At 43.9% G+C, this 18,601-nt stretch overlaps 1 protein-coding gene across 6 annotated transcripts in view; it reads right to left on the bottom strand.

Annotated features, from left to right (window-relative positions):
- Positions 1-1,279: 1,279 nt before the first annotated feature.
- BEST2 (bestrophin 2) overlaps positions 1,280-18,601 on the bottom strand; it is a 75,691-nt gene continuing 58,369 nt past the window's right edge. For all 6 annotated transcript variants that reach the window (XM_069231849.1, XM_069231847.1, XM_069231848.1 and 3 more), the window contains exons 7-10: positions 14,653-14,805; positions 13,540-13,620; positions 12,691-12,845; positions 1,280-3,443 (exon numbers count right to left, since the gene is read on the bottom strand). In XM_069231849.1, coding sequence (XP_069087950.1) covers positions 2,639-3,443; positions 12,691-12,845; positions 13,540-13,620; positions 14,653-14,805 — 1,194 coding nt within the window. In that variant the 3' untranslated portion in view covers positions 1,280-2,638. The remainder of the gene's footprint in view (positions 3,444-12,690; positions 12,846-13,539; positions 13,621-14,652; positions 14,806-18,601) is intronic.

The raw sequence follows: 18,601 nt of genomic DNA, 5'->3' as shown, positions 1-18,601 counted from the left end.
CCAATCCATCCCACCCCACTCTACTCTAAACCAACCCACCTCATCCCATCCCAGTTCAGTCCACCGCAGTCCAATCCAATCCATCCACCCTACTCTCTCTAATCGACCCCACGCCAATCCAATCCACCCCACACCAATCCACATCAATATAACCAACTCCATGCCAATCCACCCCACCCCAATTCCACCCATCCCAGCTCAGTCTACCCCACTCCAATCCACCCCACACCAAACCAACCCATGCCAATCCATCCTACACCAATCCAAACCACCCCAATCCAATTCAGCCACCCCACTCCAATCCATCGCAATCCAATCCACCCTACCAATTTCAATCCACTCCAATCGAATTCACCTGTTTCCGATCCAGTCCACTCACCCCACTCCAAGCCACCCCACTCCAATCCACCTCAACCCAATCCAACCCACCCCACTCCAGTCCACCACAATCCACCTCTCCTCTAACAAATCCACCCAAATTCAATCCAACCCCTACCCAATCCACTCCACCCCTATCTAATCCACTTCATCTCACCCCATCCACCCCACTCAATCCAATCCACCACACTCAATCCAATCCACCTCGCTCTACTCCAATCCACTTCACCCCATCTCTTCCCCCACTCCAGCCAACTCTACCCCACCCCAATCCACCCCACTCAATCCAATCCACCCTATGCCAATCCCATCTACTCCAATCCACCCTACTCCAACCCAAACCCACTCCACCTCAATCCAACCCACCCCCTCTAATCACCCACTTCAATCCAATCAACCCCATACCAATCCATCCCACTCCAATCCACCCCATTCCAATCCAACCCACCTCATCCCATCCCAGTTCAGTCCACCGCAGTCCAATCCAATCCCATCCAGCCTACCTTCTCCAATTGACCCCATGCCAATCCAATCCACCCCACATCAATATGATCCACCTCATGCCAATCCACCCCATTCCACCCATCCCAGCCCAGGCCACCCCACTCCAAATCACACCATGCCAATCCATCCTACACCAATCCAAACCACCCCACCCCACCCAATCCAAGCCACTTCTGCCCACCACACCACACCTCAATCCAATCCACCCCACACCAATCCAAAACCCCCACCTCAATACAATCCACCTCACCCCAATCCGTTCCACCCCACTCCAATCCACCTCAATCCAATCCACCTACCCCATTTAAATCCACCCCTCTCCAATCCAATCAACCCCACTTCAGTGCAATCCACCCACTCCACAACACCCCACCCACCCCAACCCAGTCCCGTCCAATACATGCCTCTCCAGCCCACTCCACTCCAATCCATTCCACCCCTCTCCAGTTCAGTCCACCCCACTCCAATCCATCCAGCCCACCCTATTCAACTCTATCCACTCCACTCCTATCCACCCCACTCCAATCCTATCCACCCCACTCCGGTTCAATAAATCCAATCCTCCCCACTTTCATCCAATCTACCCACTCACTCCAGTCTAATCCAACCCACTTCACTCCAATCCAGTCTAATCCACTCCAATCTACCCTATCCAACTCACCCTACTTCAATCCACCCCGCTCCAGTTCAATATAGTCCACTCCAATCCACCCCTCTCCATCCACCCTACTCTACTCCAATGCACCCCACTACCTCAATCCAATCCATGAAAAACTGCCATTGAACCACTTAACTCTCCTCAACGACACTCTACTCCCCGAATCAGCACTACAACAAATCCACTCTACGACACTGCTCTCCCACTCCACTCTGACACTACAGGCCACTGCCTTTTTGCCATGGTGAACAGCCACACTGGTGTATAACATGGCAAAAACACATTGCCAAAGCCAATATCTCTTATACAGATGAGACCTATTGGCTTTGCCAATGCTTATTAGCATCTGGGTACAGGCAGGTGTAGCTGTCTGCTGGCAGAACTAAAGAGTTACTTATAAACAGAGTCACAGTATAATACATATTTTAGCCTAAGGGCTACTTGAAATCATAAAAATCCTACCACATAAGAGGACAAACAACCTGAAAAAGAACCGTACCCTCATTACAGAGCTTTAACTTATGCATTGTGCACAGATCTTTTTTTTTTTTTTTTTTTACAGTTAAAAGTATTTAATGTTTATATTTAAAAAATCTGTTCGTAGTTTTAATTCATCTTCAAATAAATGGACATTGTTAACGCATAGACTTTGAGCCCCCACTATTTAGTGTGACACAGTAACTATAATAGTCACTGAATAAAGCTATCCCCATAAAAACAGAAATTGCAACACAGTAAAACAGAACTATAGCAGAACTGGGAGATTACTAGACTGGCAGTTCCCAGTCATCAGTGGATAGGGCTGAGGAAGATGCAGTGAGGTCATGATATCAAGACATGGTTGCTTTTCAGCCATATGTCCTTTTTCCAGTTGGTTAGTTTGTAGTAGTTGCAAGGGTGTGATGATACAAACATTCCACATAAAGTAACTCTGATATAGAACTATCAGGAAAAAATAAAATAACAAAAACCCGTCTCCTCCCCCAATACACATTCTACTGTTAGCTGAAGAGTTACTTGGCAGTCGTGCTCTGATAATGTTACCAACCAGCCAAGCCTGAAACTGCAGAGTGTTGATGCTCTACACACCACCACCAGCTAGAGGCAAGAACTGGCACTTCCGTTCATGGGCACCTCCTTAGAAATGGGGATGGGCTCATTCATCTGGGTATCCTGCAGCCTGTTTGGACGGTAATAGATCTCCTGGAAGGAAGAATTTGAGCCGCTGCCTTCACTTTGAAGAACGTCAAGGGCTGATGAAGAAGATACAGAAGGGTCGATTAACGGTGCCACAGGGACGCCAGTTGGGGAGTCTGTGGGCACAGTGACCTCAGTCAGAAGAGTGTTAGAGGATCCCATGGTAAACATCGCCAGGTGTTCGTGGTCCAGATGGTCACTGTGACACAGTGGGTCATCGGTGGTCAAATATCCTCCATTTATTTGTCCGTAGTTGGTCGCCATCTTAGGAGTGAGCTGCACAGAGCTTCTCTTTGACATTTCAGTGCAACTGGCTGGAGGGAGAACTTCATTCTGGGCCTTGTGCCCATCTGTGAGTAGTCCAGAGTCCTCCATCTCTTGTTTTGGGTCCTCTTCTAGAACTAACTGTCCTGAGAGCCTCTCAGGACAGAGGTTGCCATCATTAGGCAGACTGTTTTGGTCAGTGTTTTCACAGTCGGTGGTTTGCTGTTCTTTGCCAAGGCAGCTGGACATGGAGTCATCAAACACTGAATGGTTTCTATTCTGGAGAAGATGCAAAGTGGAGCGAGAGATAGCAGCAAAAGCAGATTGTGACCGTCCGGTCATCAGCAGGCGGTTGAAGAGGTGTATTGCAGCCTGTGGGCTGTCTTCTGTGTGCTCCTCAATGTCTTCCAGTGACTGAAACCGCATGTCTTCCTTAGCCAACCTGAGAAATACACCAGTTCAACAATCATGAATTTGCCAATAGCCAAGATGCAACACGGCAACAATAGCTTGTAACAAGAGCAGTTCAGGGTATGTAGCAACAAGCACATCAACTAACAAGAGGGTTCTTACATTACCATGCAACATACTTTTTTCTTAAGACCAGCATGAAGAAATTAGAAACACTTACTTGCTGAAGTGGAGTTTGTCACTAGATTAGACAAAGTTACCATTGAAGGGCTTGGACCAAGGGAGCTCGCAGTGATAAACTAGAAAGTGTAACTTCACCAACTATCCCTTTTAGCACTTTTACAGGCAGAAACATCTTGGATTCGGTGTATGTTATATTTGAAGAGAAGATATCAATTGGAGAGAGCTACTGAACAGCTAAGGTTCTTAAAGACCCTACATGTTTGTTGATCTTGATGCTTTGCTGAGCTGGACAGAGTAGGACAAGGGGTCATGTGGATTAGCAAAACTCTGGTTAGTTTGGAGGGGAAGACATGATGGCTGCCACTCTGTTTTCATTATCAGTGTTGCTGCATGTCAGATTGTCAGCCATTGCAGTAGTTCTGAAGCCTAAGGACAGTGTGCCGAGCATTTGACAAAAAACAGACTAAGTGAGATATTGGGGACACCAAAATAAGTCTGAGGAGTTGAAGGCACATGGAAGTAGTGTGAGAAAAATGGACAGGCTATGAGATCCTTCTGGCAAAGGATGTCATTTAAGGGTAGCCAGTTGTAGTGTCTTAGGACTGTGAGCACAAGGACCTTGCGACCCGGGGCGGACTCAATGAAAGGATCACGCATTCATTTTAGGAGGTGTTAAAGTGTGGTATTTAATGGTTATGAGAGAATTAAAAATCAATTAAATGTTGTACGCTGATGAACAAAGATTGTAACTACGAGCTCCGTGTGTGGCATGTTATTGTGCATGCTCCTGGGCTGGGGAGGACGTGACAACTGGTCAGGAGTACGATATACGTTCCCCAAAGAAACAGAACTGCTGCCCCGGAGTTTGCAAGGAAATAGCTAATTGCTCGCAAATGCCATGTGTGCTCCAAGCTGGAGCAAAAAAGACTGCAGTTGGCCTCTGTGGAGTGCAAGCTTCACTCAAACCCATATAAGGTGTAGTGGAGAAGTCAAAGATCTAACAAGGGAATGCTTTGGAAAAACCCACCAAGACTTGCTGGCCAGAGAATATGGTGTTGCGCCACAACGTTGAAACATCTTTCATGCAAAAATAACCTAAAAGCAGTGACAACCAGGTATAACATAAAAGGCAGTGACAACCAGGTACAAGTAGTGAAATTTATTCACCAACCTTACGACCTCAAAGAGCGAACACCAGGGTTGTGCTTGCAAGGTTGTTGGTCCTCGGAGAAGCTGCCAAAGACGGGGGGGAAGTCAGCAGCTGGTGACCTTCAGTACAACTCAAAAAGTTTTTAAGATGGCAGGGTTTCCCCACAGCTGCCACAAGAAATATGGAGTACAGTGCTGCCATATTGTTTTAAACCTGCACCTACATTCGACACTGCCAAAAAGCAAAATATTAGCACCAGATGAGCCACATGGATCAAGACTCTTGATGATTTCATAGATGCTCTAGGAGAAGTAAATGATGAGGAAATACTTAAAGAATCTCACGGGTGATGGAGTGAAAGAAGTGATGATAAAATCTCACAAACTGAAACAGTGTCAGAGTCAAATCAAAAATGCTTTAGGAGCCAAGTTCAATCTGATGCCAAATGTCAACTGTAAAAGGCACATTTTTAATCAAGCAAGACAACAAGTTGGTGAGACGATGGATAAGTTTGTTGAGAGGCTTTGTGCACTCAAGCATTGCAAATTTTGTGAATTTAATAATGAAGAAGCCATGTACCTCAAACCATTGATAGTTGTTTGCTGCACTCATTCAGAAGATGCATGTTGCGAGAGAGACTCAGTCTGAAAAAAAGTACAGATGGCTGCCTGAGCAGAGGAATGCACAGATCAGCAAGCCACTAATATGGAAGCAGAAACAACAAAAAGGTGAATCGGCAATGGTCATGAAGAATAAAACCAAGCAGGTGCCCTTCAGTCGACATCTTCAAAAAAAGAAAGACTGTTTCCGATGTGGATTATCATTTCCACATGAAAAATAAATGTCCAGCCATGGGACAAACATGTATAAGGTGCGGAAAGGAGAACCACTTCATAACAGTTTGCAAAGCAAAAGAGAAACAAATTGTGTCACTTCGAGATGAGAAAATGCATGCCTGAAGGTTCCAGAAAAATAAACCTCAACTGCGCCAGGTGGAAACTAAATGAAGTTGATCAGCATCAAATTCATCCTGCAAGAGTTCACCATTGAGCGACAGTGAAGAGGGTGAACGTGCAATGGTCATAGATAAAAAGGAGTGACGTGCACACGTGGGCCTGGCCGCTTGCAAAGAAGACAAATGAACGCAAAAAACAGATGAGTTAACAAAACAAAGTAACTCATGTGGACAATGCCCAAAGATCAAACTAAAGGTCAACAGTTTCCCATAATATTTGTAATTGAAAGCAGTCCAGTCGAACAATTTAACAGTTTGTCACCTCTACTGCGACACAGAGCGTCAAAGATAAAGGTGTAAACATGGGCTGCTTCCAAACCATTGCAGAGTCAAGGATCTTTCACAGCGACCTTGAAACATGAGAAGATATCTGTGCAAGCCACAATCCATGTTCTTCAAGGTACTCCATCTAGTGCATGACTGCTTAGTTTTGCAACTGCTACTGACATGAGACTGATATCTATCCCTAAATACGCACTCCGAAATTGTGAGTGTTCCTGTTACTGTTTCGTGGCCTAGGAATTTTCAAAGAAAAGAAGGTGCAACTTCACTTTAATTAATACATTCGGACTGTTCACAGCAACATCGCAGAATAGCACTCCATCTACCAGAAGCAGTCGAGAAGGAACTAAGGGCCAGATGTAGCAACAAAAGATTTTGCGAGTTGCAGATTGCGAGTCTGACTGACTCGCAATTTGCAACTCGCAAAATTGTATGCAGAAAGGTGTCTAAGACACCTTCTGCGACTCGCTATGGGGTCGCAAAGACCCACCTCATGAATATTAATGAGGTGGGTCGCATTTTGCGACCCCATAGCGAGTCCATGCATTCACAGGGATGGTGGCCTGCTGAAGACAGCAGACCTCCATGTCTGTGACTGCTTTTTTAATAAAGCAGTTTTTTTTTTTTTGAATTGCAGCCCGTTTTCCTTAAAGGAAAACTAGTTGCAATACAAAAAAAATAATGAAACCATTTGGTTTCATTTTTTCAGAGTAGGCAGTGGTCCTGGTCCATTGGACCACTGCCTGCTCTGAAAAATTATTTTTTGCGAATGAGTTACCACCCACTTCAAGTGGGTGTTAACTGCGAGTTGGTTTGCGACCGCTTTCGCGGTCACAAAGCAACTCAGCATCGCGGTGCGAGTCGCAAATAGGAAGGGAACACCCCTTCTTATTTGCGAGTCGGATTCACATTTTGCGAGTCGGGACCGACTCGCAAAATGTGAATCAGCATCGCGAAGGCCGTTTTGTATGGCGCAAACTGCGTTTTTCGCAGTTTGCGACATGCAAACCGGTTCCTACATCTGGCCCTAGAAGCCTTGCTGAAACACATTATCGAGCTCTCTACTGGTCCCACACCATGGGTATCGCCCTTAGTGGTGATGTCGACAAAGGACAGTGGGGATGCAGTGCGCATTGGCATGGATGTGCATCGAGCAAATAAAATAATTAAGACATCCTGGTCCACACATTACGGATATGATCATGCAGTTGAATGGAGCCAAAGTCGTCTCCTGCCCTGACCTGAATAAGGGATACCATCAACTCAAACTGGAAGAAAAGTGTAGATACCTTACCACTTAACTCATGTTGGTTTGTTCAGATATAAAAGACTGAGCTTTGGAATGTTATCTGCTGCTGAAATATTCCAAGATGTTATGCGTAGAATCATTCAGCCTGCTATGCAAATGCCTTCAATTACAGTGATGATATACTGGTATCTGGCAGAACACAGAAGGAGTATGTTGCCATGGGCAGTGGGGATTCAGATACTCCCTCTTGGCTTTAAATACTTGGGGGTATACATTACAGACAATGCAACCAGCTCCTTTGATTGAAATCTGGTGACTCAGCTGACGGGTCTTCAATGGGACGTCAGGTTCTGGTCCACCTTCCCTTTGTCCCTGTTGGGACGTTCTGCAATTTTTAAGATTGTCTCCCTGCCACATCTCCTGTATCAACTACAGAATCACCCATAGCTAAAACTGTCTTCACTAAAGTCAATGCACTGATCAGATCATTGCTCTGGGGAGGGGGCAGACACCGAATTACCTTGGGGAAGTGTTCTAAACCAATGACTGATGGGTGGGGGGCATTGCTACCCCAGACATACTCATCTATTACTGGTCAGCTCACTTACTTGTCATGAATGAGTGAGAGTGCTTTTTTGGCGGCTTCTGAGACCTGGCACATGAGGCTGATAGTTGGAAATTGGGAGAACAGGCCCGTCCCCATTAGTGGAGGGAGGATCCCTGCGGCGCTTCCGTCACCAACGCGGGTGGTGCTTGAGGTCTAGAGTAAGGCCATGAAGAGAACAGGATGGACGGACCGCCTCACTCTGGAGACCTCATTTTAGCAGGGTGTTCACTCCCACAGGTGGCAGTCCTCTGGGCCTTTTCCGCTTGTGATGTCATAGGCATTTCTAAGCTGGGAAGTGTGCTCCATGTAGGGACACTCCATTCCTTCCAGGACATGCAGGAGGAGTATGATTACATCATACTAAATTTTTCAGGTATCTGCAGCTCCATCATGCTCTTCTCCGTACTCTGCAGGTGATGGAGGATATCTCTAAGTTCACCCTGATGGAGGTTAAGATCCTCCTTATGAATCAAAAAGAGTGCAAACTATCAGACATATAAATATTGCTGCTAAGAAACCTCCGGACCTGATGGGAGTCAGAAGGGCGTGGGAAGGGGAGTTGGGTCCCTTTGAGAATGAGGACTGGAGGGAGGTGGTGGAGGCCCCATGGGAGGCGGTTATAGCCTCACAATATTGTTTAATACAACTAAAGATACTCCATAGGGTTTGCTTCACCAGAGCCCAGCTACACCACCTGAGGCTGATCCCTGCAGGGAACTGCTTGCGGTCTGATGACCCATAGGGTGGCCTACCACATACATTTTGCCACTACCTGAGACTGGCCCACTTTTTGGAGGGAGTGGTAGGCCGACTCAACAGGGAGCTGGTTTGGACTATTCCCTGAGACCCCAAACTCATACTCCTTTATATCACTGATAATCTGTGGGCACGCAATACCAGAAGGTGCTCCTCTGGTTAAGACTGGTGGTAGCTAAGAGGGACATTGCAAAGGCCAGTAGGGCGACCAAGGCTCCCCCTGTGGAGGCATGGGCCAAATGCATGGACCACTGCATGGGACTGGAATGTCTGATATTCCTGTCCAGGGGTTGCCCCAGAAGCAATTCAAGATCTGGAAGGGTTGGGCGGAATATAGGAGGATACAACTGAAGCCATGCACCAGCGGACCATGGGCATTTAATAAAGGACTGAAATTACAGGGAGGGGGGACACTACCCACAGGGCACCATGAATAAACGGGTGTGCACTATTATACGCGGCTTTGGTGATCTGTGTGTTGTGACACTACAATGAATTCATGAAGGATTGATGTTGGACCATTGTGTTGTTCAATTGATAGAACTCAGTGCATTTCTTTGTTCCTGTGTTGTAAAATCATTAAAACATTTTTCAAAAAACAAAATGTGTGAATTTAACTAAACAAAACTCAAATTCTTTCGGCATGTATTTTCTGATGGAGGGATGTCTCCTGATAAAGTGCAAGCATTAATAGCCATCTGTTCTCCACAAGATGTCCTTCTTGAGCATGGCCAGCTATTGTTTCAGGTACATTCATGACTTTGCCGCAGTGAGTGCCTCATTGCGAGACCTTTTAAAATGTAATGTCCAGTTTCAATGGTCCACTGAATGTAACCACAGCTTCCAAAATATAAAACATGCACTTGAAAATGTGAGTGAGATGGCTAAGTTTCATCCTAAATTGCACACTGAGATTACTGTTGACATAAACCTGGCGGGCTGGGAGGAATCCTTGCTCAGCATACTGGACATCCAAATGCTTGGAGACACATTGTGGTATATTCCAGTTGAAGCATGTCTGACACAGAACATGTCTATTCCCACCCAGAAAAAGAAAGTCTCTCTGTAGCATGGGTCTGTGAACATTTACATGTGTTTCTGTATTGAAAGCATTTCACGATCTTCACAGACCACCAGGCGCTGCTCACCATTTTCGGAAATTCGAAGATCAAGATGCCCCTTCACATTGAAAGCTATGGGTTGCATTTACAAGAGTATGATTATACAATTGGCCACAAGCCAGGCAAGTATCAAAACCCTGCAGATTATTTCTCACGAGTACCCCTGCAGTGGCACAACTCAATGTCAAAAACTGCTGAGGAATACTCAACTTCATTGTAAAGTCTAGCACATCTGCAGCTCCGTACATCGAACAGGTTAGCAATGCTACAAATGCCGATAAGGACATGCTTGCCCTTAAAAACATAATTTCAGCACAATCATGGAAACAAGAGTCTTTGACCTCTAAGTGACTATGCTGAATTTCAAAAATACCAAAATGTAGAAGATGAATTGCCCCTCACTAAAGAGGGCACTGTGCTAAGAGGATCCCGGATTGTCACATCTGCGAGTATGAGACAGCAAGTCATTGAACTCACTCATGAAGGACATCATGGCATTGTAACCACCAAAAGGGCATTGAGAGATTGAGTGTTGTTCCCTTGCTTGGACGAGAAGGTTGAAAGGGAATGAAAGGAGTGCCATTTATGCAACTACCTGTCTCTTAAGGTGATCCAGCATCCATTAACTATGTCTGATCTTCCCGCACATGCGTGGGAAAGAATAGCCGTAGGCTTCTTCGGGACCCTGCCAAATGGACATCATCTTGTGGTGTTCATCGACGAACATTCCTGTTTTCCTCTGGTGGAGGACATGTCATCAACAACTCACGACAAAGTCACTGAGTGACTGGACAATGTATTTCCAGAGTGGGGTATATTGGACACTCTCAACTCTGACAATGGTCCACTGTTCAACAGCAAGGAGTATAGGGAGTTTCTGACTAGACTCAATATCAAACATTAAAAAAAGCACACCCTTGTGGCCTCAAGCCAACGGTATTGTGGAATGGTTTTTGGGGACCCTGAAATGAGTTACCCAGAGTGCATAGATGGAGGGAATTGAGCTGAATCAGGCATTATGTTAAGCCCTCCGTGCCTATCGGTCGACCCCTCACTCTACCACTGGTGGGAATCCTCCAACCCTGATGTTCGGGAGAGCTATAAGAACCAAATTACCACAGTGAACCCCTGAGAAAATCCTAATTGATGACAAGGTTTGTGCTGACAATGCTCGGAATCATCAGAGGAAGACGTAAAATTATCAACGAACTCATGAGATTGTGTTTGACAAGGCTTACTGTGTTCTCCTCAAACAAAAATGGAAGTGAAAGACCGATCCTTCATTTGATGTTGAACCTTTGAAAGGTATGAGGTGCAAGGGACACATGATAATGGCACACCATCCAGGCAAATTCATCTCAAGGGACTCATCACATTCAAACATCTGTCTCGCCGATCTTTGGTCCCTGCAAGCCCAGAGGATGCTATTCCACCTGAAAGCCTCAATCAGACATCAGACCCTGTACCCTCGGGGTCCACCCAGGGTACAGCTCAACTACCTCATATCGCTCAGCCTGGCCTGACTGTGCGAGTACCCAGACAGCTGATCGAGGAAATGTAATGCTGCTATTTGGTCATTTTTTTTGTTTATGTCTTTTTGTTTAACAAGGGGGAGATGTAGTGTCTTAGGACTGTGAACACTAAGACCCTGAGGCCTGGGGAAGACTCAATGAAGAGATTACACAATCATTTGGGGATGTGTTAAGGTGTGGTCTTTGACGGTTATGAGAAATCAGCTGAATGTTGTACGCTGATGAATAAAGACGCTAACTACGAACTCTGTGTGTGGTGTGTTCTTGTGGATGCTCCCGGGCTGGGGAAGATGCGACACCAATGGTTTCAGTCTCTAACTTGGCAGAGACTTTCTAACCCTGGTCTTGGAAGTCACAAAGAGAGCAGCAAAAGGATAAAAAAAAGAAATCTCGCATTATGCAAGTCTTCCTTTTTTTCTGTCATCCACTTGTTGCTCTCATCACTGAACTTCAGCTAGAAATAGGAGGCTGTAGCAGGGTTGAATGAGGGGGTTAAACCTGTGATGACATCATACATCCATTGAGTTTCTGATGACAATTCTACTACACCTGGAATTTTGTTGATTTTATATCCATGCATGGGTTATGGGAATAAACTGCAGGAAGCTTGGAATGCATGGACAGTCAGCATGTTTGTTGTGGAATCTCCCATGCCCTCCCTTTGAAGACCCCTCCACTTGGCAATTCCATTGGATTCATTGTCTAGGCTGGTAGTTCACCAACACAGCCAACATTTTTTCATGTAGGTAAGTGCAACAAACCTTAAAAAATGCAATAGTTTTGAGTATTGTACAGTGGAACTTTTTTTCCAAGGGTTAATCATGTACAATTCACCATTCTGTGCTTACAGCATACGTCTAGATAAAAACTACAAACGGTATAAACCATTAAAACTAAAATTTTCCATATGGTAGTGGTCCATGTCTCAATAAGAACTGTTGCTCACTCAAATGGGGGACATTGGATATTAACATCTGGGCATGACAGTTCTGTTCTTGGATGTAATTATCTCAAACTAAATAAAGTTTGGTTATAAAAGAAACTATTTTCTCTTAGAAATAAGACTTTACATCGGGGAAATACAAGCACAAAGCACTTTAAGGCTATCTTAGGGCTAACGAAACATCTTCAAAATGTTGTAGAATGTCAATGCTTCACAGGACCACACTGGGGCACATATACTTAGGCTAGACCGTCCTGGAAACATGAAACACAGAGACATGGCAGTTTTATTCTCCCAAAAGTGTTGAAATCTTTATCAATGTTCATGGATTCTAGCAGGAGACAGAACTGTGTGCACTGATAAAAGCAGCAAGTTATAAAGAGGAACAAATGAGCATATGTGCCCCTACCACACAAACAAAAACACACCACCGTACGTACGTCATGTCAAACGTCGAGCCCTGGAAGGATGGCTGCTGCAGCTGGAATAGAGTAGCAGCTGTATACGGAGGTCTGGGATTGGAATCATTCCAGTAGCGGTCCTTCTCTAGTGCAGGCAGATCTTCATACATCTCATCCACCGCCATCATGGAGACCTGCAGGACATGCCACATGGTGTCATAAAGGGTATGAAATGTCCGTTTTGCTGCACTACACCAAATATTTTCTGAGAAAAGAAAGCTCGCCCTTATTGTGAGTGAACTAGGTGGTTGTACACATCCGTCCTACAAGTCCCTAGTGGTGAAAAAACACTTACGGGTTTTGAGAGGGTGTTTTCTTATGCCACTCTCTGGCTTGGCATGTATTGCATTTTACAGATCAATAAGCCACACATATCCAAAAACAGAGTTTCTCTGTTTGTTTTTGCAGTTTTGTATAGATCTAGAATGCAGTTAGATGTAGATCACAGTGTTGGGTGTCAAAATATAACTCCGCCATGAAATTGTATCCAGAGCATTGACTACCACAATATTGCAAAGATAAATATATATAGGAGTAGAAATGTACCTATATGTGCTAAATTTCTCTATAATATGGAAACCAATATCCAGAAAATAATACTTTGCCAAAGCTATGTTTAAAACTCAGTTTCACTGAAGATGATGTATCAATATCATATGGAATGTTTGTACTTGTAATTTTCCCACTACGTCCTTAGGATGGAGAAACCAGCATTGCAGCAGACACTGATGGGGTGGCCTATACCATCTTACTTAGTAAAGCATTGAGTCCTTGTTTTTAAATTGACCTTTCTTCAGGGGACCTTTCCATTGTACGGGGAGAAATTACCTGGAAGTTCCGGTCAATCAGAAGGTTGCTTTCAAAATCATCGTCGTCTTCACCAAAGGGGTTTATGATCTGCTCAGCCACCTGCAGGGAGGCACCAGAGATTAAGTATCTTTCAGAACAACCACAACTTCAAACACAGCTTAACATCATCTGGCAGCTGTGCCTAGGCCTGCTGCCTCACAGGTCGAGTAATCTGCAAATGCCACTTCTTACACGCCCCATTACCATCCGGCAGCTGTTCTACCTTCTAGAACCTCCCTTATACACTCTTAGGGAAGTTCCCAAATTAGATCCATAGCAGCGAACAACAGAAACCTAAATATGTAGACCTATGTTCATCACCTGAAGATGAGTTGTGTCACTGTACATCAGTTTTAGTGACCAGAGAGAAAAGAAAGCTATAAATCTGTGTACAGCTCAGCACAATCACAATGTGCAATGTGAGAAGGAACCCACAAGCTAGAACAAGTTTTTTTTAAATAAAATATCAATGAGTACATATATCATTAGGAAACAATTTCAAATGCAAAAGTACACTAATCCAAAGCAACCACTCCGCCAAGGTGTGACGCGTCGACAATAGTTTGTAACAAGAGCGGTTCAGGGAGATAGACCACATCTAGTGGTGCTAATTAGATGAACTGTAATATAACAATCAATTCAATAATTACACACAAATTCTAAATGATCTGTAATTCCAGGAGCCAAGCTGCAACCCCAGCAGACGAACTCCAGTCTTTCTCATTTCAACAAATTAAGCACCACTAATTTGGATTTTTGTAACCACCAGCAAAGGCAAATAGACAAGTCAGTCTGTGTGATTTCTGATATTACATAACCCTACAGTCAACAGACAATTTATTGGTTTATTTAACAAAAGCATCTATGGACAAAAGCTTAAACAGAGCAAAAACCTATTTAATTAAGAAGTAAATCCTACAGGAACAATCCGATATGGAATGACGAAAAATTTACATTACACCAGGAAAAGGCAGAAACCCCCGCCTCCCATATCAACAAACCCAGTGCGGATTTTCTTGTGTTCATAGCAGGCCTTTTATTACCCAAATCAATCAAAATTGTGAAGCGCACGCCAGGCCATTATGCTTATACCTTCAGCCAGCCAGTATAGAAGAAGAACTGCAGAAGGGTGAAGACCGGGATGTAGAGGTCCAGATCATGACCTTTGTAGCCCTGCGTTGTGTCTAGGAACTGCCGTCCAATGAGACAGGCTACAAAGAAGCTGTAGACGGCAATGGTAACAACCTGGAGATGAGAGAAGAGAAGATCTGGATAAGACATCTTCAGAAGACCCCATTAACCATGGGCCAGCTCGGGGACTTGCACAAGAGCTGCTTCGTATGGTGCAGCAGATTTAAGTACAGAACAGGTTACTAGATTCACTTTATCTCCAGTCGTGGGGTGGGAGATGGAGTGGGGGCGTACAAAATAAACAAAAAAGATTACATTGAAAAAAAAAAAAAAAAAAAACTTACGTAACTCCAGAGTCCCCGCTGCACCACCAATCTTCAGGCTGCAATGCAGGCACAGGCCCCCAGCCTGCCCTGTGGCCAATCCTAACACTGCTCTCATGCTGCTGACAGCATGAGAGCAGAGTTAGGATTGGCCAGAGTGCCCTGACTTGGTGCTCCCAGGCAGATTAGGAGCCGGCGCATGCTCTCTCCAACCCAGCAACACAGTGCCGGGTTGGAGAGAGCTCAGTGCGCATGTTTTTTTGGCCGTCCTGAGACGGCCAGCCAAACACACATGCGCACTGAGGGGAGTGCCCACCACTCCCTCTCAATGCTTGTCATCCCCATGGCCACGCCTCTTTACAAATAAAATGATGCTAAACAGTTTACTATTGTTTTATTTTTAAAGTTTTGTAGCTGCTGCTACTAGCGGGAGGCGACGCTCCTCTATCATAGCAGAGGAGCTGCCGCTGTTTATCTCGCCCCCACCCACCACCGAAAATAATGCTCACTGAAAACTTCATGTTGCAAAATAAATTTGTTCTAAAGACAACATATGAAATGTAAACTGACAAATTCATTATGGCTAAAGTTGGCTTTAATGCAGGACAAAATTCAAGATGGTAAAGGCTATCTTTAATTTGTATGACGAGGGATTCTCCATTTTAATGGTATATGTAGAGATATTTTATATTTTAAGTAGTCGAAAGTTATTGGTACGTGTAAAGAAAACCTACTTAAACGAATATTGTTCACAGTAAAATGCAGTGGGGTGCAGGAGTAGTTTATTAGTGCTCATTTTCAATAAGTATCATGGTTTTTAGTGCAATGTGTGCAACAAGTTGGAATGTCAGTGGGATGTATTGAGGTCAGTAGCCAGAGCTCTACCGTGCTCAATTCTCACAATTTTCTGAGAATCCAAGCCCAAAGATCGAAAAGATCAAAAGGGCTCATTGAGAAGGCAGTAATCAACACACAAAAAATATATTGTAATCTTGACAGAAACATTCTTAAACCTTAAAAGCCCCACTTAAAATAGAATATGATTGGGTCTCTATTATACTAAAGGGCGAGTAGGAAAAGGTTATGCACCTGTTACAATAGTTTTGCAGCATGAACTTTTTATAGAATCATACTCTGTGCATTATCCTGCCACCAAGTAGTTGGACTTGGAAAATCATCTTGTTTTGTAGAAACAAGAGGGTCAGATTGGTTTAAGATCCACCCTGATGAACTCAACATTCAACGCTGTGTACCTTCAGCCTATTTTCAATACAGTAAGATATATGAAAATATTCTCCTGGATAAACTGCAAGTGAAAAAAAAAAATCAGATTTTAGCTATTGTCCCAATATATATATATTTTTAATGTTTTTTTTTTACATTTATTTAACATACAACACAATAAGAACAACAACCAGTGCATATCGACAGGTCAATGGAAGGAAGATGTCAAGTCAAGCTTACTAGTGGACTACATGGCAGGGATCACATAATTACACAGCCGGCCACCATAATCACATTGCTGAAATATAGAGAGCCCCACATCACTTCTCTCACTAGAACCTTCAGTTGAATCATGTACATCATCCTCTGTAAAGCTATTGTCCGAGTGTTACCACAACCCCCGAATAGGATACATAGGTTAGCAACCCCCCTCAGTGTAGTTAAATTTGACCTACCCTAACAGCAGATCCACTTTTTTGGGGGGCACGGGTCTGGACGATTAATCTGAAACGTACTTACCACAGCTGGAACTAAACAGCTATTCTGGCAGGAACCTGAAAAATACATGGACGCCATTTTATTGTGGATGGGTGTGGAGGGGGTGCCTAAATCTCATTCATTTGAATACCAGCTAGAAGTACAGCACCCAGGTGAGCGGGACCCCAATTGTCATCTGCAAGCCTGGAGGCAAATCTGATAGCTACTGCCAGGATATCTTCAGCTTTTGTGATCTTCTTCGATCACATAAATTACTCCAATAATTGTGTCTTGTATTTTGTTATACTGGCTTTTTGAATTGTGCTTCATCATTATTCTATCGTTGTTACGATTTTTTGAACAATATTTACATATTTACTACAATACAGTCTCTGCCCAACCCATTATCATGTTATGTTCGACAATATTTGCTTAGCCGACTTCGGCTGCTGTTCTTTTGGGTCTGCATGATAAAAGAAAACGTTAAAAAAGCAGATGCATCCTCTAAAGTGCAATTCTGTGGGCGGAAGATAGGATGAGCTTTAACATTTATCATGGCACTCTGAATTGGACATGTAAACCGTATTCAAAAGCTAAGGGCAATTTGCTTCTTTTGGCATCATCTAGTTTAATACTTTTTTTGTATTAAATGTTTTTGTTTTCCCAAGATCGTAACACCCATCACATAAAAAGGGCAACGTTCTCTTTATATGAAAGATACATAGTCAATAAAGGTTTTAGGTAAGTCCTTATAGTTTTATTCCACATACTGTTAGTGGTTTTTAGGGGCTACTTTTGCAGTATTAGCCTTACCTCCCTAACGCTCCCCATGAGAAATTTAAACTACCCTAGTCAGTCTTGCATTGAGCATTTCGTCCTTTCCTACTCCGCAAAAAAAATTCCTTCTTTACAAAATCTCTTCAAGGTTTGGGGGCAAACCTTACTCTTGCAGACAACTTTTCAGCCACCATACACCAAACCATTCCACCTTACAAATCTTGTTTCATAGGTATGTGATGGGATTCCCATTTTCTAGCAATGTCTCTTTTAGCTACGATAATTCCCAACATGTACAATGTTAGCTTATTTCTTGGGAGATCTACATCGTTGGGGATGTTCAAAATTACAAATTAAGATGGCAGAAGAGTTTCACATTCCGGAATCAGTCCATTTTAACTAGAATGTATTTCCAGTATTTCTGTAGCTTAGAACAGTCAAAAGTTTCTGTAGAAATGTACGTTCCTTCCTTTTGCACGTGTTACCAGTTTGAACAGTCTGTATCTATTATAGTATGCACTTTGTAGGATCTTTTGAGGAATCAGACACAACCTTGCCATGAACGTCATCCCTCTTGGTTGCACCACGGCAGCTTCCCAGTCTCTATCCCCCACTGTGCCTAGATCTTCTTCCCATCCCTCTCAGTTTAAGCAGACCACTGGCTTCTTATTTATGAGAGGTTTGAAGGTGTACAAGATGCTCTTTTCCCCAGCTCCTCAAGCAATATTCAGTTATCTGACAGGGTGTACTTGGGGCCCTCGGGCCAGTCAATAGCCTTGACATGCAGGGTGTGCCTAGGCTGTGTGTCTTTGTATACCTAGGTTGGCCAAAAGCCATATTAGTCTTTCAATCGAGAGAAATTTGAAAATTTCCCTCTTCCAGTATGTTTCCTATTTTGAATATCCTAACGAGATACCATGATTCTAACCCTTCTATCTTCTTTCAGCATATCAACTTCCCATAATGGGGTTTACATTGTGCCTTTCCAGCGCTAGTAATTCTATGTCAGGACTGGAGGCTCCGATTATGCTATCTCTCTCTTTACTGACCCTAACTGCAGCCAATCAAATTACAGCAAATGAAAAAACTACACATCCCAGGATGCTTAT

The sequence above is a fragment of the Pleurodeles waltl genome, chromosome 4_2 (genome assembly GCF_031143425.1).
Source record: "Pleurodeles waltl isolate 20211129_DDA chromosome 4_2, aPleWal1.hap1.20221129, whole genome shotgun sequence".
NCBI classification, from domain to species: domain Eukaryota; kingdom Metazoa; phylum Chordata; class Amphibia; order Caudata; family Salamandridae; genus Pleurodeles; species Pleurodeles waltl.
This window is presented reverse-complemented; position numbering and strand designations above follow the sequence as displayed.